The sequence below is a fragment of the Choloepus didactylus genome, chromosome 24 (assembly GCF_015220235.1).
Source record: "Choloepus didactylus isolate mChoDid1 chromosome 24, mChoDid1.pri, whole genome shotgun sequence".
NCBI classification, from domain to species: domain Eukaryota; kingdom Metazoa; phylum Chordata; class Mammalia; order Pilosa; family Megalonychidae; genus Choloepus; species Choloepus didactylus.
This window is the reverse complement of record NC_051330.1, coordinates 4,086,040-4,105,961: the sequence shown is the minus strand read 5'-3', so window position 1 is coordinate 4,105,961 and position 19,922 is coordinate 4,086,040. Positions and strand designations below refer to the sequence as shown.

General features: G+C 38.9%; 1 protein-coding gene and 1 pseudogene across 2 annotated transcripts; one reads left to right on the top strand and one right to left on the bottom strand.

Moving 5' to 3' along the window:
- Positions 1–6,301: 6,301 nt before the first annotated feature.
- LOC119519870 (double-stranded RNA-binding protein Staufen homolog 2) lies at positions 6,302–9,360 on the bottom strand. Of its 2 annotated transcripts, XM_037817615.1 has the most exons (2): positions 9,119–9,166; positions 6,302–8,987 (listed from the first exon to the last, which is right to left on the bottom strand). In XM_037817615.1, the coding sequence occupies exons 1-2, from the start codon at positions 9,132–9,134 to the stop codon at positions 7,564–7,566; spliced, it is 1,440 nt and encodes a 479-aa protein (XP_037673543.1). In that variant the 5' UTR covers positions 9,135–9,166; the 3' UTR covers positions 6,302–7,563. The 2 variants fall into 2 exon arrangements, with proteins under 2 accessions (XP_037673543.1, XP_037673542.1); XM_037817614.1 differs by having other exon boundaries at positions 6,302–9,360.
- A 195-nt stretch (positions 9,361–9,555) lies between these two features.
- Positions 9,556–15,796, top strand: LOC119519783 (annotated as a pseudogene).
- The last annotated feature ends 4,126 nt before the right edge of the window (positions 15,797–19,922 follow it).

Genomic DNA, 19,922 nt, shown 5'->3' with positions numbered 1-19,922 from the left:
GTATAGTATTCTATGGAGATCTTTCAATGACTAACTGATCTCTATGTCATTATTTTATTGGCTCTATATTCTGTTATAAGGATGACTGAAATTTAGACTGTTTCTAATTTTTCGCTGTTATTAAAGCACACCAGTGAATGTACTCAAATATAAATAAAAGAAAAAGAAATGACCAGGGAGAATGGTGGAAAAAGAATGGCCTATCATAACTTGGGGCCAGAAGCTCTGAGCAGTGAATTTGTAATGTGATTAGGAGATCCCTTGGTCACGTGTTCACTGCTATACTTCCTTTGTGGTAAAGTGAATTCCTTAGTCAATGTGAAGTTATTGTGAATCCTGTGTTTGTGGGTTCTATTCTCATGGATAGTGGGATGCTAGCTTAAATCTTGGGGTCTGGAAAGGCAAGCCTATCCCTGGAATATGGGTTGATTCCATGGAAAATGAATCTCTGCTCCTTGTAGGGTAGAAGGAATCCACTGGACTCAACTTGGCACCGAGTGTCTGGTTGAGCTCCTCTAGGGATGGGACTGTGTTGGTGACCCAGCACTCGTCTTCACTGTTGGAAGACTGTGCATTTAGCAGCAGCAGTAGCTACATCAGCCTTGGTTGGGGCAGCCCTGCTGGACCATGCACAGGTGGCACCTCTGCCACCGTGGCTTGCTTTCCTTCATTTGCACACCACGCCAGCACTGTGGTAGTGGATGGTAGAGCTGTCCAACGTTAGCTAACTGGATCATCCTGTATACTTGGTGTTTTAGTTTCTTTTCTGTGGTGTTTGCTCTCTGGTGAGTGTAAACATAACATACAAATATCTTCACATGTTGTGTCCACTCCCATATGTCCATCTTCATGCTTGACCCTAAATCTCCTTGTCCCTGATCTTACAATCTTTCCCTTTCTTGGCTCCTGACCAAACAACCCAGCCACATTTGCACTGCCCATGAGGCTGCATGTGTGCTTGCCTCTGGCTGCTTCTCTTTGCACACCATGTGGACAAAAGCTATGCCCATGGAAGGAATTCCCCTCAGCAGGTCTTTCAGGGCCACCCTGAGTGGAGTTGTAGAGAAACAGTATTCCATTTTTGGCTTACACCCACATACCAAGCTGATCAAGCTTGGCTGCTTCCACTCTCCATTAGCTGGTCATAAGGAATTTTCCCCATACAACCGTATATTTGAGTTGTGGGAGAGACATTAAAGCAATAGTGCCTCAATTTTATGTCCATTTACCAAAGCCTCCCCTTTGATTTGTTTCCATGGGATGGTAAAATGGGACATTGATTCCAAAAGCATTTGTGGCAGAAGAGTGGTTAAAAAAAAAAGTGTGTTTGCTCTTACCCATGTTTCCATCAGAGCTCCTCTCTTGCTCGTGCACACATGTGCTACATCATTTAGTCTTCACAAAACAGGACTAAATTTTTGAGGCACTTGATTATCTTGTTTTTACAGATGAAGGAATGGATGCACAGGAAGTTAAGTAACTTGCCTAGTGTCACAATTTAGAGGGTGGCAGAGGTAGGATTTGGGCCAGCAATGTGGCTCCATGGTTTCCGTCCTAACCACCCTGCTGTACGTGATCCCAGATGGGAGATGGTGAACCAAAGTAAATGTTCATAGCTGGTGCTTTAATTTCTTGTCTTTCATTGTTTCCAGTTGAGTGGAGGAATAATGTGTATTCCTCAGTGGACATAAACATAGGGTATGTTTTTCAGATAATCATTGGGTGATGTATGAGCAGAACTCAGGTTGTGTAGGTCAAGTCAGTGAACAGTGGAAAGAGAAGCTACCTGCCAACTGGAAGAACAAATAAGGGGTAGAAAGGACATTAACTGGAAAAAGTTGCCTCTAGGTTTTTCTACATAGAAAAAAAAAAAAAAGCTGGGTTTCAAATGAGTTATTACACACATTAAAATGATATCTATTTAGAACAGATTTACTGAACCCGAATTAAGAAAGACTATTGAGTTATTTAGCTCAGGAGTATATTTTAGAATATCTGTGGAATTGTATTACTATATTTTATAAGACATTCAGTTCAAATGGATTTTATTGTTCACAATTGAAACATTTGAACATTTATTTTATACAATTGTATTTCTTGTATCGCTTGTCCCTGACAGTTTGCATGCACTTTTACCACCACCTGGTGGCAGGAAATTATATTAGTGTGTTGGAATCAGTCTGGTGAAAGAATCTGAGTCAAGCTGAAAGCACTTTCTGTCTTTGGAACAAATGTTGTTTTAGGCTTTCTGCCAATTTTCCTTCTCTGTAGTGGGAGTATGAGAAGACGGCAGTGGACTGATACTGAGTTTCTATGATGTGACAGGCACTTTACAAACAGTATTTAATTGTATTCTCACTACAGCCCTGGGAGGCAGGATTATTATTCACTGTTAATAATGGGGACAGGGGAGGCTCATGCGTGTGCGTGGCCTCCCCAGAATCCTAAGCTGCTCCACAGCAGATCCTTGAACTGGTTCCCTGCACCTGTTGGTGCCAGTCCCAAGAGTTTTCTGTGTAACCATCCAAGAACCAAGAGCTGAAACGCTTTTTCAAGTTCTCAACAGCTTTTTAGTCAATTGCTAAAACCACCAATCAAGGCAGATACAAAACTCAAACACTGTCCACATGGAGGCTCATTGTGGGGTTATTTTTCAGTATTTTTCCCTGTGGAGCCTGGGGTACGGGATGGGATGGGGGTCGGGGGAATAAAGCCCATGAATCTAGATTTTCTCCCTAAAAGGTTGAGTGACTTTTAGGATCTTGTACCCTATTTTTTCTTCTTTAAGCTCTGGGATTTGCTTGAGGCAATTTCCAAGGTGTCTTTCCATATCACAATGTATTAGTCTCCTCTTTCTTCTCCCACTTACTCACATAGGGAAATATAAAAATCTCAAGCAGAGATGGGAAGCACCAGGATCTGAGGTTCAAAGATTGCTCCCCACCCACTCCTAGTACCTTCTGAGCAGGCATCCCAATGACACTTTCTCACCTACAGGCTTAAATTGGAGTTAGATTTACTCCACAGAACCAAAGAAGACCTAGGCCAGAGGCAAGACGGCTTTCTCACGTGTTGTTTCCTTTGACCAGGGTGCATCTGCATTGCTGAAGTTTGCCTTTTCTCCAAGGTTCATGCATCTGTATTTATTCCTGACTCTCTCCTGGGATCCCCTGTCCACCTGGCTTGCTATGTTCCATGCTGTTTATCTTCTTGCTTCGGCTCCCTCCCTGGGCTCTGTGCTCTGTTACCCTGGCCACTGTCCTTTGTGTACACCTGGCCTGTGGTTGGCCTTCCTCCATCTGACCTGGACCTTGCTCCCAGCTCTAGCTCCTGGGTAAATCTCCACTCTGAACTGACCTTCAAGTTGGAGAACCAGGAGTTGAGCCCTGTGGACTCTGCTCTCAATCTCGGTGTTCTATTGCTGTTATGAACAAGCCTCCTTTCCTGTACATTTCTGCCCATTTGGTTCATCACTTACCTACAACAGATCCCTGAGGGTAGAATTCATGGAGCAATGAGTGGGCACATGTTAAAGTTTGAAAAACATTTACAAATCGCTTTTTTAGATACATGCCAATTTGTACTTCTAACTACAGTGTAAAAGACTACCTGCTTCCTGACATTCTACGGGGCACTGAGCATGGAATGTGAGAGAGGAATTGATGTAACTCTAAGGGTTTTGACCTGGACAAATAATGGACAGAATTGCCATCAACTGAGCTAGGGAAGATTGCAGGCGTAGGAGGCTCGGGAGACGACCAGAAATTCAATCTGGGGTACTTTATGTTTGAGATGTTATTAGAATCAACAGATAGATGTTGTTACAATTACTCTTCCATGTTTTATTTTAAAAATTTAGCTTTTAAGCTTAAAAAGTTTAACTTTTCATTGTGGAATTTATCATGCATCAGGTAGATTGTATGAAGCATAAATGTACATTTAAAGGATAATAAAATGAATAGCTCTATGTTATGAATAGCTCTCTCATGTTAAAAAGAAAACATCAAAGTTTCTTAGGAGCTCTCTGTGGTCCTGTTTTTAGTTGTATTCTCTTCACTTTCTTCCAGAGGTAATTCATTGTTCTGACTTCTTAAAAAAATTGAGATATAATTCTTATGCATTAAATTCACCATTTTAATGTGTACAATTCAGTGATTTTTAGTATACTCACAAAGAAGTGCAGTCATTGCCCCTGTCTTATTTCTGAACATATTCATCACTGAATAAAGAAACTTCGTACCCCTTAGTGGTCACACTACATTTCCCCCTGCCTCCATCTCTAGGGTAATCATTAACTACTATCTGTCTCTATGGAGTTGCCTACTCTGGACATTTCACATAAATGGAATCATATAATATGTAGCCTTTTCTCTCTGGTTCCTTTCAGTTAGAATAATGTTTCCAGGGTTCATCCATGTTGCAACATGTATCAGTACTGCATTCCTTTTATGGCTAAATATTATTCCACTTTATGGAAATATTTTATTTATCCATTCATTAGTTGATAGACATTTGTTTGGTTTCTAATTTTAGACCATTATAAATAATGCTGCAATGAACATTTGTATACACATTTTCATCTGGATGTATGTTTTTAATTCTTATGGATATATTCCTAGGAGTGGAATTGCTGATTCATATGGTAACAGCTATACTTTACACATTGAGGAACTACCTAACTGTTTTCTAAAGTGGTTCCACTTTTTTACATTCACACTGGCATTGAATAATGGCTCCAGTTTCTCCACACTCTCATCAACACTTGTTATTGTTATTATTATTATTATTATTATAGCCATCCTGGTAGGTGTGAAGTCATATCTCATTGTGGTTTAGAGCATCTTTTCATGTGCTTTTGGCCATTTTGTTTATCTTGAAGATGGTTCCCAATATTTTCTTCTAGGTCCTGAGTCTTTTATTTAGGTCTTTGGTCCATTTTGTGATAATTTTTTATATGATGTGAGACAGGGGTCCTCTTTCATTCTTTTAGATATAGTTCATTCAGTTCTTCTAGAACTATTTATTGAAGAGACTATTCTGTTCAGGTTGTGTGGATTTGGAAGCCTTGTCAAAAAATCAATTGACCATAGATGTGAGGTGTATTTCTGAACTCTCAATTCAATTCCATTGGTTAGTGTATCTATCTTTATTCAACTACTGTGCTGTTTAGACCACTGTAGCTTTGTAATATGCTTTAAAGTCAGGAAGTGTAAGTCTTCCAACTTTGTTCTTTCTCACGATGTTTATGGCTATTTGGAGTCCCTAGCCCTTCCTAATAAATTTAATAATTGGCTTTTCTATTTCTGTAAAGTAAGCTGTTGGAGTTTTGATTGGGATTGCATTGAATCTGTAAATCAGTTTGTGGAGAAATGACATCTTAAGGATATTTAGTCTTCCAATCCATGAACATGGAATGTTGTTCCATTTATTTAGATCCTCTTTGATTTCTTTTAGCAATGTTTTATAGTTTTCCAAGTCCAGGTCCTTTATATGCTTGGTTAAATTTAATCCTAGCTATTTGATTCATTTGGTTGCTATTGTAAGTGGAATTTTTTTATGGTTTCTTTCTCAGATTGCTCATTACTAGTATAGAAACACTACTGATTTTTGCTTGTTGATCTTGTATCCTGTCACTTTGCTGAATCAGTTTTTTAGCTCTAGTAGCTTTGCTGTCAAATTTTTGGTACTCTCTAAATATAGGATCATGTCATCTGCAAGTAGTGAAGTCTTATCTTGTTCATTTCAGACATGGTGTCTTTTTTTTCTTTATTTTTCCTAATTGCTGTAGCTGGAACTACTAGCACAATGTTGAATAACAGTGATGACAGTGGGCATCCTTGTCGTATTCCCAATCTTACAGGGAAATCTTTCAGTCCATCACCATTGAGTATGATGTTAGCTATGGGTTTTCCTTTATCATGTTTAGGAAGTTTCCTTTTATTCCTACTTTTCAAAGTGTTTTTATCAGGAAAGGTTGTTGGATTTTGTAAAATGCCTTTTCTTCAGCGATGAGATGATCATATGATTTTTCCCCTCCTATTTGCTGATGCGGTGTATACATTAATTGATTGTCTTCTGTTGAACCACCCTTGTGTACCTGGGACAAACCCACTTGATCTTGGTGCATAATTCTTTTAATATGCTGTTGTATTCAACTTGAAAGTATTTTGATGAGGAATTTTGCATCTATTTTCATTAGAGAGATTGGTCTGTAATTTTCTCTTCTTGAATTATCTTTATCTGGTTAGGGTGATGTTGGTCTTTTTTTTTTTTTTTTTTTTTTTTTTTTTAATTAACAGCTTCTTTAATTTCACATTTAATATTCCAATTTAAAACACTAACAACTACCTGGTAATAGAGTTGAAAGAATCAGTTTCTGTGAAGGAAAACAAAAAACATGCAAAATATGCCCCAAAACACATGATTTTCTTTCTTATTTTATAATCTAAACTTGTAAAATTTTTATAAACACACGATCATTCTACACAATACAGATTTTCTAGAGTATTTCTAAAGGAAATTACAGTTTTTGGTCTTAAAGAATAAGTCTAAGATGGAAAAAGGGATGAAAACAGTGAAATCTGAGGGAGCAGTACACTCTTTCTACACACACTAGCACACTGCTGTTTATCCAGTCAAGTTAGTGGTTACAGTTTTAGAACATGATTTTCAAGGCAACTAAGAAATCAGGACACAGGGGTTTCACCTTTCTGGAATTAACAATTCTTTTAAAAGCTCTGGCCTAACCATAAACGACTGTTTTGTTGTTGTTGCTACTGTTGTTGTTATTGTTACTTTTTCTGAAAAGGGAGCAAATAAATAGGAAAAAAAAAAACCTTTCCATTCCCAAATTCATATACATAACACTCTAAGTGGGCTATAAGCTAGTTCTAGATTATGCAGCGAAATGGAATTGTTGGCACCCTCTGAGGCAGTTGCTACTCTAGATGGCCCAGATGTGACCCAGTAAAACAAATCCATGTTTTTATGCCTCAAACAATTAGAAAACATTTCATTATTCTAACAGCATGCTTAATTAACTCCGCAGGTAACAGACCTCTAGGATTCCATGTCTTAATGCTGTAGCTGAAGTTTTACTGGCAATGGAATGCCAAGTACAAAATTGCAATGAAAGTAATCATTAGATAATCAAACCTAATGTTAAAAGGGGGGGGGGGGGGACTAAGTACTAAATACTAATACCAAATGCCTGAAGGCAGAATTTTTGTTTGTAGAGGAGAGAATGATGTACCCTCTCAATATCAACCAGAAGACAGACCAGAACAGAGAATGAAAATGTTAAGGAAAAGAAGAAAAAGAAAAAGGAGAAGGAAAAAGGAAAATGGAGGAGACTCAGGCCGCAAAGGAATTACTGGATAGAGTGAAAAATAAGAAAAAATGAGGCATGTGCATGGCTCCCTTCTTTCTGTCCTTTGTGTTCCTAATAATTTACAATGTAAGTGGCATGTAGATCACACTAGAAGGCAAGAATGAACCTTCTGATGGATAGAGAGGAAGGAGTTGGGGCTGAGATGCTTTTGTTTTTTCGTTTTTGCTTTTAATTCATACCTGAAAGCCTTGAATCCTTGCTAAATATTCCAGCTGTTTTGAAGGCTGTACTGGAGAACAAGGGGGAGTAGGAGAACTTCCTTTTAAACCTATGGCTTCGGCTGTAGGAGATGTTCCATTCATAAGGAGTTCCCTGGCAATTGTAGCTGAACTATTCGAGGTGGGAGATATACTGAAGAAAGAGCTTGAAGGTTGGTTCATATCTTTGGGTGACAAATAGCCTAGAGTAGTGCCAGAGATTACTTTGTGGCGGCTGGCTTCCATTTCTTGATAAACATCAGGAGACAAATGAAGAATTCCTTTGGGAGTGTTATTTGTTGGTTCAGGAAACCCAGCCTTTGGACCACTCCATCCTTTGTTTTCCCCTGTCTTGTCAAGTTGCTCTTGAAGGTTAGTGGATGCTTTATAACCAAGTTGTAACAGCATTGCTTCTGCGGCATTTTTTTTGGCTATCTTTTTATTAGGTCCTGTTCCAGTAGCAACTTCACTGCCTACTTTGACCTGCATTACAAATTCTCGACGTCGAGGCATTCCTCTTTCTGAAAGCAAAACATAATCTGGTTCCTTTTCCTTTTTGGCCTGTTGAATTTGAGCCAGGCGGCTAATGGGGTTCATTCCTTGACCATATTCTGGACCAGCCTTTACTATTGTTTTAGGGCGTTTTTTAAAAAATAGTTTTGGCTTTTCAACCACAGGAAGAGGTGGAAGTTTTTTAAGCTCCTGTAAAACAGTGGTTGCAGCACGCTTCTTGGAGAGCTTTTTGCTATTTCCTTCTCCTTCTGCAGAGAACTCTCCCACTGATACCCGAGTAACAAAGCTTTTCATATGTGGTGGTCCACTTTCCTTAATAACCTCAAAACTGACAGGCATATTTCTCTTCAGAGCAATTTCAAACACTAAGCTGATCTCAGATTTATTTGCATCTTTGTCATCGTCCATTTCTTTTCCTGATTCTCCATTCTGAGGTGATTTTTCTGGAATAGGTTCATTCTGCAGCGCTTGAAGGGCTTTCATTGCAGCATTGTGCCTAGCAGCTTGTCGGGTCTTTCCTTCTCCGAAAAATTCATTATTTCCTACAGTCAGCTGAACATAAAAGATCTTAGGCATTGGGCAATGATACCTTTGATTGTACATGCCCCGAAAGTTGTAATTAGCTCTATAATTGGGGAATGGCTTTGGGTCTAATGGCCTGTAGATGGCAGGCTCTCCCCTTTTCATAGCAAGCCCATTCAATTCCACAGTTGGAGTTATACTGCCTGGGTTATTATTAACATTACTTTTGGGTGGTTTCTGAACTGGTTTGGGAAGCGTAGATTCAGACAAAGCTTTATTAGCAACAGCTTGTTGGGCCTTCTTTATACTGCTCCCTTCTGATTCCCATGTCTGGTCACCAAGACTCAGCTGTACTGAGAACATCTTCGAATGAGCAGGCCCTCTTTCATTCAGAAGTTTATACTGGGGTTGGACTCTATTGAAACGGGCTAACTCATTTACCAGACACATTGGAGTTTTCTCTTTGGGGTTTGCCATTTTATCTTGGAGAGAAGCTGATTTATTTGAAGCATGTTAAGACAATATTGACCAAATTGTTGTATCCCTCACGGCTCCAAAAACTCCGTTCCGCCTGCCGCCCGCGCCCCGAGCGCGGCCATTGTTTGTGGCGCCGCGCCTGCCCCCTGGCGGCCGCCCGGCCCCCCGCAGCAGAGGCCGCTGCGGGCGCTGCGGTGCTGGCCCCGGTGGAGAGGGTGCCGGGGCGAGGCCGTTCCCGGGAGCCTTGAGCACTAGGGCGAGCGAGTGCGTGGGGAGCGCGCCCGGTGGGTGATGTTGGTCTTATAGTATGAGTTAGGTAGTCCCTCCTCTTCAGTTTTTTGGAGAATTTTGATTAGGATTGGTATTAATTTTTCTTGGAATGATTGGGAAACTTCACTTGTGAAGCCATCTTGTCCTGTGCTTTTCACTTTTGGGAGGTTTTTGATGACTGTCTCAATGTCTTGTGATTATTTTGTGGGGTCTTCTGTTTCTTCAGAGTAGGTTGCTTGCATGTTTCTTGGAAAATGTACATTTCATCTAAGACTTCTAATATGTTGTTGCACTGTTTTTCATATATGTTCTTATAATCTTTTTATTTCTGTGGTCAGTAGTAATGTTCCCCCCTCTCATTTCTGATTTTGTTTATTTGCATCATCTCTCTTTTTTCCTTTGTCAGTCTAGCTAAGGGTTTGTAAATTTTATTGATTTTCTCAAAGAAATAACTTTGGTTTTGTTGATTCTCTCTATTGCATTTTATTCTCAATTTCATTTATTTCTACTCTAATCTTTGTTATTTGTTCCCTTGTGCTTGTTTTGTGGTTAGCTTGCTGTTCTTTTACTAGCCTCTCCAAGTGTGCAGTTATATCGTCTATTTTAGCTTTTTCTTCTTTTTAAAAATAGACATTTATGGCTATAAACTTCATTCTCAACACGGCCTTCTTTGCATCTGATGAGTTTTTTTTTTAAATTTTAATCACTTTATTGCATATGGTAAGGGAAATAAATCTGAAACATTGGAAATCTTTAAATATTTTGAGTATTTGAACTTATAAACAAAAATAATGTATTTTCCAGGTATACGGAAGGTTGAAAACAGTCTTTCATTTAAAAAATATTTGTTGCTCTTTGGCTGTGTGCAAGGGACTCATCTAGTAGTGGGGATAAAGCCACATATGTTGGCAGCAGGTAGAGTTTAACATGCATTTTGGTTCCAGATTCCTTAATTGCCCACTTGTCATCTTCACTATGATTTTTTCCCCTTTTCAATGCAATTTTATTGAGATATATTCACATACCATACAATCATCCGAAGTGTACAATAATTGTTCAAAGTATCGTCATATAGCTGTGCATTCATCACCACAATTTTGAACATTTTTATTATGCACAAAAAGAAAAGTATAAAAATAAAAATAAACATAAAAAAACCTAAAAATTTCCCATCCCCCTATCCCCCTATTATTCATTTACTTTTTGTCCCCATTTTTCTACTCATCTGTCCATACACTGGCTAAAGGGAGTGTGAACCACAGGCTTTCACAATCACACATTCACAGCATTTAAGCTAAATAGTTATACAGTTGTCTTCAAGAATCCAGGCTATTGGATTGCAGTTAGACAGTTTCAGGTATTTATTTCTAATACATTCTAATACACTAAAAACTAAAAATGGGTATCTATATAATGCATATGAATAACCTCCAGAATGACCTCTTGATTCCATTTGAAATCTTTCAGCCACTGAACCTTTATTTTGTTTCATTTCTCTTCCCTGTTTTGGTAAACAAGGCTTTCTCAATTCCATAATGCTGGGTTCAGGCCCATCCTCGGGAGTCATGTCCCATCTCCCACATAGCGGGGAGAGCAGTGAGTTCACCTGCAGAGTGGGCTTAGAGAGAGAGGCCACATCTGAGCAACAAAAGAGGCTCTCGGGGGGAGACTCTGAGGCACAATTATGAGCAGGCTTAGCCTCTCCTTTGCAATAACAACTTCTTAAGGGCAAACCCCAAGATCGAGGGCTGGTGCATGACTTTGCCTCCACTCGGGCATCCTGCAGGAGCTGGGCATCGGTCTACAGTATGAGCAACGTGTTGCCATTGCCCATTTTCAAGCAGGAAGATTCCAGCTTTCCATTGGATGGTGAAACTAAACACCCATCAGTTCAGTACGTGATGTGTGCCGCAACATCACCGGCAGTAAAACTGCATGAGGAAAGAGTTGCTTACTTGAACCAAAGTCAGTCTTATGAAATTCAGATGCTGCATAAATGGAATATGGAAGATATGCCTGAAATTAGTGGAAAATTCATAAAAGCATAATAGGAGTCGTATTCCATGACAGACAGCTACAATACACAGCACATCAGCAACTTGAAGGTTGGAGGTGGAATCTCCCAGGAGATAGAGTACTTGATTTAGACATTTCAGTGTCTGTGGAAATAACTGACAAGGTCAAATCCATACCAGTTAAATGCACGTGAATTTCTGTGGGACCCTGCAAAACGCACATGTGCTTTCATTCAGGTACCTTGTGTCAGCACGGAATTTACTCCACGGAAGCATGGAGGTGAAAAAGGCGTGCCTTTTAGGATCCAGTTTAACACCTTAAAGCAGAATGAAAATGGGGAATACACAGATCATCTGTACTCCACTAGCTGCCAAATCAAAATGTTTAAGCCTAAAAGCCAGACAGGAAACAAAAAAAACAGACTGAGAAAAGATGTAGAAGAGAACTGTCCATGAAAAATAAAAATAATAGCCATCCTATGATACCACAATCCTCAAAGAGTGTTCTCCATGGCCCGATGCCCCGACAGCCTGTGTGAATAACAGTCTTTCCACAGTCTTTCCACAGTCTTTCCACCTCCCCTCAGCGGAGCACTTGCAGGGTCCCAGACAGCAATTCATCTTCCCCAAGCTGTCAAGGAGATGGAGTTTCACGGCCTCTGGTGAACAACGTCAGCCTTCAGCCATGATTTAAGAAGCATAAAGGAAGATGTAGTAAAAACTTGTGGTGCAGCTGATGGAACTCAGCTCTATAATTCACTGAAGTCAAGGTTAGGTCCTGTTTAACCATCTGTGTCTGCCAGGAGCAGCTGACCCCCAGCAGCAGGCTGCAGGCAGTGGAGCTGAGAATGGTGGTGGGCACCCAGTGTTTACCGTGCATCTGCTTGGAAGAAGTGGTTGCCTCAGAAACGGCTCGAAAACTTGCACTGGTTTTTAAAATTCCTTTGTACCAAGTTACCCAGGTTCACAGACAGGGCTCTATTGGGATTCACATTCTCATTAGTGATCAGATGGTTCAGAACTTTCAAGATGAGAGTTGTTTTTTATTCTGCACATTAAAAGCTGAAAATGGTGCTCGTAGCCACATAATTTTTAATGCAATTTTATTGAGATATATTCATATAGCATACAGTCATCCTAAGTGTACAGTCAATTGTTCACAGTATCATCACAGTTATGCATTCATCACCACAATCAATTTTTTGAACATTTTGATTACTGCAAAAAATAAGAATAAAAATAAAAGTAAAAAAGAACATCCAAAACATCTCATACTCCTTCCCTCCACTCATTCTTTTACTATTTGTCCCCCTTTTTTCTCCTCATTTGTCCATACACTGGATAAAGGGAGTCTGAGCCACAGGTGTTTTACAATCATACAGTCACATCATATAAGCTATATAGTTATTAGATTATCTTCAGGAATCAAGGATACTGGATTGCAGTTCAACATTTCAGGTATTTTCTTCTAGCTATCCTAGTACACTAAAAACTAAAAAGGGATATCTATATAATGTATAAGAATAACCTCCAGAATGACATCTCGACTCCATTTGATAACTCAGCCACTGAAACTTTATTTTGTTTAATTTCTCTTCCCCACTTTGGTCAGGAAGACCTTCTCAATCCCATGATGCTGGGTCCAGGCTCATTCCTGGGAGTCATGGCCCACATAGTGGGGAGGGCAGCTGAGTGGGCTTAGAGAGAGATGGGCCATATTTGAGAAACCAAAGAGGTTCCCTGAGGGTGACTCTTAGGCACCATTTTAAGTAGCCTTAGCTTCTACTTTGCAGTAACAAGCTTCATAAGGGCAAGCCCCAAGATTGAAGGCTTGGCCTACTAAAGTGATAGTCCCCAATGCTTGCAAGATGATCAGGAATTCCCCAGGTGGGAAAGTTTAATATGTCTACATTTTCCCCTGTCCCTTAAGGGGGCTGTGATGGTTAGGTTCATGTGGTAACTTGACCAGGTGATGGTTTCCAGGTGTCTGGTCAAGAAAGCACTTGCCTAACCGTTACTGCAAGGACATTTGTGGTTGACTGCACCTGTGACTGATTACATTGACAAGGGCATGTCTTCCACAATGAGAGAATTCAATCAGCGGGATTTAATCCAATCAGTTGAAAACTTTTAAGGGAGAAAGAGGGACCTTCGCTTCTTTGGCTAGCTAGTGAAGTGTTTTCTGAGGAGCTCATCAAACACCTTTGTCGGAGTTGCCAGTTCGCTACCTGCCCTGCAGAATTTGGACCAGAGAACCCTAACTAATACAACTTGGTGCTGGGTGTGGTTCTTGAGGAACAGAATCTTAAAATAGACTTCCATAATTGGTTTTCTACTGTGATTAGATTCAAAGGCACTAATGACTCTTTTTCTTACCCTAAGACTGTTTATTCCATACATACAATCTCATCAACTCAGGGGAAATATAAAGCATTTTCCACCTGTGTGTCTCACCTCTCAGTGGTGTCCTTATTATATTGTACAAGCCTAGGAGTGTACTTTAGTTCTGCTGGTGCACCCAACACACATTCAGGTGCACCAGCCTTGGTGAACTACCCCATTGTCATGCCCATGCTGAACCCCTTATCTACAGTCTGAGGAATAAATATATAAAAGGGGCTCTGAGAAAATGTTTGGAAGGAGTTATTAAAGTCATCATTATTTATGGGGATGCAGAAGAGCTTTTGATTTCAGGGCTCAAAGACAGATCCAGAAGTTAAGACTCCTTGATCGAAACACAGTAGTTAGAAATGTCTCTTTCTAAATATTTCATAGAGTTTCAGTGTGTTTGATTTTAAGTAACTCCTTTTAGTAAGCTTTCTCTGTCTCTTACATAGTCAACATTTTGCCCTTTGTCCACTTTCTCACTTTTCCAATGTTTTTCTCAATCTTGGATGAGAAACAACTTGGAAATTCCAACATACCACAAGGAGAATGGATTTCTTGAAGAGTATTTTTTCTCAATTGACATTTAAAATTACAAGCAAGGTTTTCTCTTTTTCTGAAAGGATGGTGATGGGTTGTGCTTCTTTTATGGAAAAAATACCCATGCCATTGAAGTCTATAATTGTGTAATAAATGGATACTGTAGCTTTTCACTTTTGTGTCTGCCATACCACTGTACATCTTTACCTTAACAAATCTTTATACTAATGCTGACTTTCACATACTGGTGCTTCTTATAGCACATCATCTGGGTTTATCCTCCTCATTAAGATCCTGTTCTCTTCTTCAGCTCACTATCCTCACAGATTGTCTCTGCATAGGGTACGATAGGCAAAATGGTTTGTCCAATAGACGTCTTTCAATGGGGGACTAGAAGGAGTCAAATTTTACAAATATATGATATGATAGGGCCATAACATCACAGATGAATTTAAATATGGAGAAGGAAAGTTTTCAGTTGTGCATTGCTTTACTAAAGAAAGATTTACCTTTCATGATGTGGGTGTCCTCATTGAAGTATGGAATCTTGGTGCACACTTGTAGGGTTATGTTCATTGGTGTGCCCAACTGTGTTGCATGTTCCTTATTATTTTATTGGCTCATTCCCACTTCTGCTTGACTACTTCAGTGGTGCCTGCAAATGTATTCCTTCTATTCCTAAAAAAAAATTTACCATTTTTCTAAATATCATAAAAACACAAAAAGGCAAGTGAATGAACAAACTCTGTATTTACTTTTTCATACCTTTATCTCACTTATCATCAAAATTTTCTTTAATCCTTATGGCCAAAGGATGGTTGATAAAAGAGTTTGGGTTCCTGCTGACAAAATACCTCTGGCATTGGAGAGTTTTGATTCAGGGTCACCAGTTATTCCTGTACAAACATGCATATGCTTCCAAACTCTCCTAGTTATCTGGAGGAGAACATTATTTGTGACTACATTATTTGTACATTATTTGTGTACTTTAAAGGGTTAAAGTACAGTTATCTGAAGTAAACTGTAATAAATGGTTATCATCCATGCTGTCTTCAAATGTCTGAAGGAATGCAAACAATAGGGAGCAGCAGACGTATCCGAATACCCCACATCTGGTAATGTTGACCGTTGTGTCGGTGAGCTATTGCTCCACGACAAGACATCCCAATAGTGAATGGCTTTAGATGCTGATTATATTCCTTTATGGGAGTCTATGGTTTGCTGCTCTTTTGTTCCCTCCTGTTCTCTCATTTGGCTTTTGCCTGGTGTGAGCCATCTGGGGCTACGCTGCTGTTCTTGGTTCAGCTGTCTCCTTCTTGGTGGCACGATTTGTTGTAGGCTGGTCTAGGGTGACTTTAACTGGGACAGCTGGACTCTCCTCCACATGTCCTGTCATCCTTGTCCTCCAGCAAGCTGGCTTGAGCTTGTTCATATGGCTGAGATGGGACTACAAGAGTGAGCATCAGAAAGACTCCAAGGCCTCCTGATGTACACTGTCATTTCAGCCATACTCTACTGGGCAAGGCAAATAAAACTTCCTCATTTCCACTCTGATTCAACGGTGGAGAAAGAGACTCCAGCTCTTGGTGAGTGGAGCTGCATACAGAAGATTTGGATTCAGAGAAATTTGGAAAACTGTTGCCATCTTAACAATCAGCCTACTACAGGTATACATTTCAATATTATGAAGTTTTACTGTGATATATCAAGGACCAAGCCTTGAAGGATGTCTATTTCCAACTTTACTCTCAGCAATTGAATGAGTTTCTTAGAGGAGAAAGTGAAGTTATGGGAATTCTACTCTAGAATGTGAAAGTTCTCCCAGATGTAAATATTCTCCACCTGCCCCTCATCTCCAGCTCACCATTCCTAGGCTAAGAAGAAATACCTTTTCTCTCCAGATACCACAACGAGTCCAGCGATCTCCTGTCTGGCTCACTTGTGACCAGAGCAAAGACTTCTTATATCGCTGTTGACATTTTAATGTCCTCATGTCTATATTGCCTTTTGTTTGATTGACTTTCTAACATATACATTAAGGTTTCTATTCTACCTCTGGTAGCTGGGGGTTTTGGATCCTACTGGGAGATGAGACATTTGAAATGAAAATAGACAATGGAGAATTAAGAATTGGAAGAGGAAGAAAGTTTTGAGGTATTGGGTCCAGTTTCCTGGCAGGACTTGTCTCCTTCCTAAGTGTGAGGATTGAACAGAGATGGGGGTCTGAGTACACTGTGTGGTTACCAGCAGCGAAGGCATGGAGTGATGCTGGAGTGTCTCAGCCAGCTTTATGTGCTTTTGAACATGGGCTTCATGAACATTCTTTCCTAAGTTAGGCAGAAAATATATTTCTTGCTCTTCATGAATTCCCCTTTGTCATGGTCTTGGATTTTTCTCTATATTAGAAACTACTCTCTGGTCTTATAATTTTTAAAGGACTTTCTTCCATTGTAGCAGTCTTCAAAGGATGGATTTTGAAACTTTTGTCTATTAGCACAAATAGATATGGATATAATCACTTTTGGAACCGCATCCAAGCTGTTTGTAAGAGGTATAATTGAAAAGCTTCTAAACTATACCAAGAATAGTGAATTTAGTTAGAGATGGCAATCAGCTTCAGCCCAAATGAAAACAATGGCTTGCAGAATTTAAGGTTTTGTTAATTCACACATCACGGATTTAGGTTCGGTTGACCTGGGCTAGTACAGCAGCTCAGTGACATTGCTAGGGAAGAGGTATTCATGGTCTTTTCTCAGTGCTTGGTTTTCACTCTCATGGCCACCGAATATGGGCTGCACCTCCAGGCACAGAATCCATATCTCAGCCAGGAAGACTGGGAGAAGAATGGAGGAAAGAGTAGAAATGGAGTTCCGGATGGATCATTGTGAAAGATCCTTTTATTGAAATATGACCTATATATGGACAAATGTCATTTAAGCGTAGCGAATTTTCACAAACTAAATGACTCTGTGTACCCCGAACCTAGTCTAAGAAATAGAAGCATGACCAGCCCCAGAAGCAACTTGTGTCCAAATCTAATCTCCACTCCCTTCCCCAGGTCATCAGTCTCCAGAAATCTAACAGCATAGAATACTTTTTGTCTTTTATATTTATGTGATTCTGTCTGTCAGCTCCCTATCTATCACAAAACTCCCCGTTTCAATCATGTAGTCACTTAAATGTTTTAACCATTTAAGTCATTTTAATCATTTAATCTATCAGCTATCTATCACAAATTATCCAATTTTCATCATATTAATGCATATACATCAACCTTACACATTTTATTAATAATGTGACTTTGTATAAATGGAGCTATATAATGTATTTTCTTTTGTGTCTGGCTTCTTTTGAACAACACTATATGGTGAGACTTTCTTTTTGCAATTAGTAAAGTACATGTTTAGGTCGAAGGGCCACCCAAAACTTGGCTTACATATCTTTAGCCAAAATTGGTCCACATGGTATGGTGGGCAGAATAATGGCCTTCCAAAAATGTCCACGTCGAATCCCTGGAAACTGGAAATAACGTAAACTACTTGGCCAGTGAGAATAAAGGCAGCGGGTAGAATTAAAGTTGCTCATCAACTGATCTTAAATAAGCAGATTATCTTGGACTGTCTGGTTGGGCCCAATGTAATCACAGTGGGCCTTAAATGTTGAGATGGAAGGCAGATAAGCCTGTGTCAGAAGGATATGATGTGAGAAAGAACTGACTGGCCCTTACTGGCTTTGAAAATGGAAAGGGACATTGAGCTAAGGAATTCTCTAGAATCTGGAAAATGCAAGGAAAACAGGTATTTCCTTGGAGGCTTCATGATATATCACATCTCTTCTGATCATTGATTTTAAAGTAATTCAAACCACTTGGATTTTTTTTTATCTCCAGAACTGAAAGATAATATTTGTGCTGTTTTGAACCACTAATTTTGGTACTTTCTTACAGCAGAAACAGAAAACTGATACATATTATCAGCCCTAGATTATGGATTTAGCTGTATACTGCCCCACTAACAAAATCAGATTTCTGCTATTTATGTTAAAGCCCACATGTAAACTGGAAATGAAACTTATCCATGTTTTACACAAAGAATAATTGAATAAGAATTTTTAAAAAGAGGAATAAATAAAGAGATTTGACTGTCTCCTTATTAAAATGGGTAATTAAACTGTTTATCACATTGTGATATATATAATATATATAATGCATCTCAATAATCACAAACAAATTAATAAAATAATGAATTATATTAAAAAGCAGCATTAAAACCAGTGAGGATCTGGTTATATAAGCCCAAGGCATTTTACATTTGCTTTTCCAAAATTTATTAAATTGGAATTTTTTAATCCTTTATATACAAACAAACAAACAAACAAAAAAAACAGTGAGGAAGTGAAGGATGTTGAAATAAATGGTTTTAAGTCAATTAGTTATTTGTTAGAGGAAAAATAATTTTTCATTCCTATTGTAACATGAGTTACCATGAAAATTTATGTTGGAGAAAGATCTAAAATATCATCAGATTTCTAGATGAACTATAGCTTACCTTTTTGAGCATAAATTGAGATGGGAGAATCCCAACACAAAGAACTGGGAAAATAATTGATAGACTCATGTCCATTAATAAACTGTACTTCAAAACATTATAAAGTAAATCATTCAAATGAAAAACTAGGGAAAATATTTAGAACACGACTGTACAGTATGAAGTGAAATGACATAAGAAGTTTTGCTAAAACATGGTATTTCAGAAGAATAATTATGAAAGGATGTGAACCAACATTTCAGAAAGAATAAAAATAAATCATAGTAACATAATAGTAAAATTCTGCTGCCTTATTAGTACGTATTACCAAAGTTTGTGAAAGATTTGTCTTTTCTTTGAGATGAATTAGGAAGCAAGTAGCATCAGTACCATAAAATAGCATGCTGAATCTTTGGCATCTGGGCATGCTTTCCTGAGAAGGAGAGAAAGAATCCCAGCTAAATATCCACACCTGGAGTCCTTAGGCTACTAGCTCTTCTATGCTGTAGCTTTCTGCTGTGAGTTGTGACTTTTTCAAAATAATGTAGTGTTTGCGAAATGTGATTTTATAGCTGATTTTCCTCTTAACTTTAGCCATGGATACTTTTTATAACAGGAAATAAACAGAGTAGAAGAAAACAGCTGGTCTGTGCATGATAAATAATGACTCCATAGCTATTTCTGTTCTTAATAACACAATAGCAGCAGTGCCCCCAGATGTGGCAAATGCTAATGCAAGTGATATCTTCAGTATTTATGAATATTAATTAAAAAGAATGTGCAAATATATAAAACCAAGTGTCCACAGTCTTTATGATAACATAATGCTTTAAAATCCCTTTAACAGTCTATGTTTGCACCTTCACCCAGGGAGTAAGTCAAGTTCTGGAAAAAATATTCAAGAAAAAAATTGACCGTATTTAATTATTTTCCATGAGAGAAAATGATGCATATTATTCACATGCTTAAAAAACACTGTTATGCGCATATTTAGTGTTTCAGCTTATTTGTAAGAATCAAGCCCCAAGAGAGAAAATTCCTTGGTCAAGAGTGCTCTTTCAAAAGTGGGAGTTTAAGTCAGAAGAAC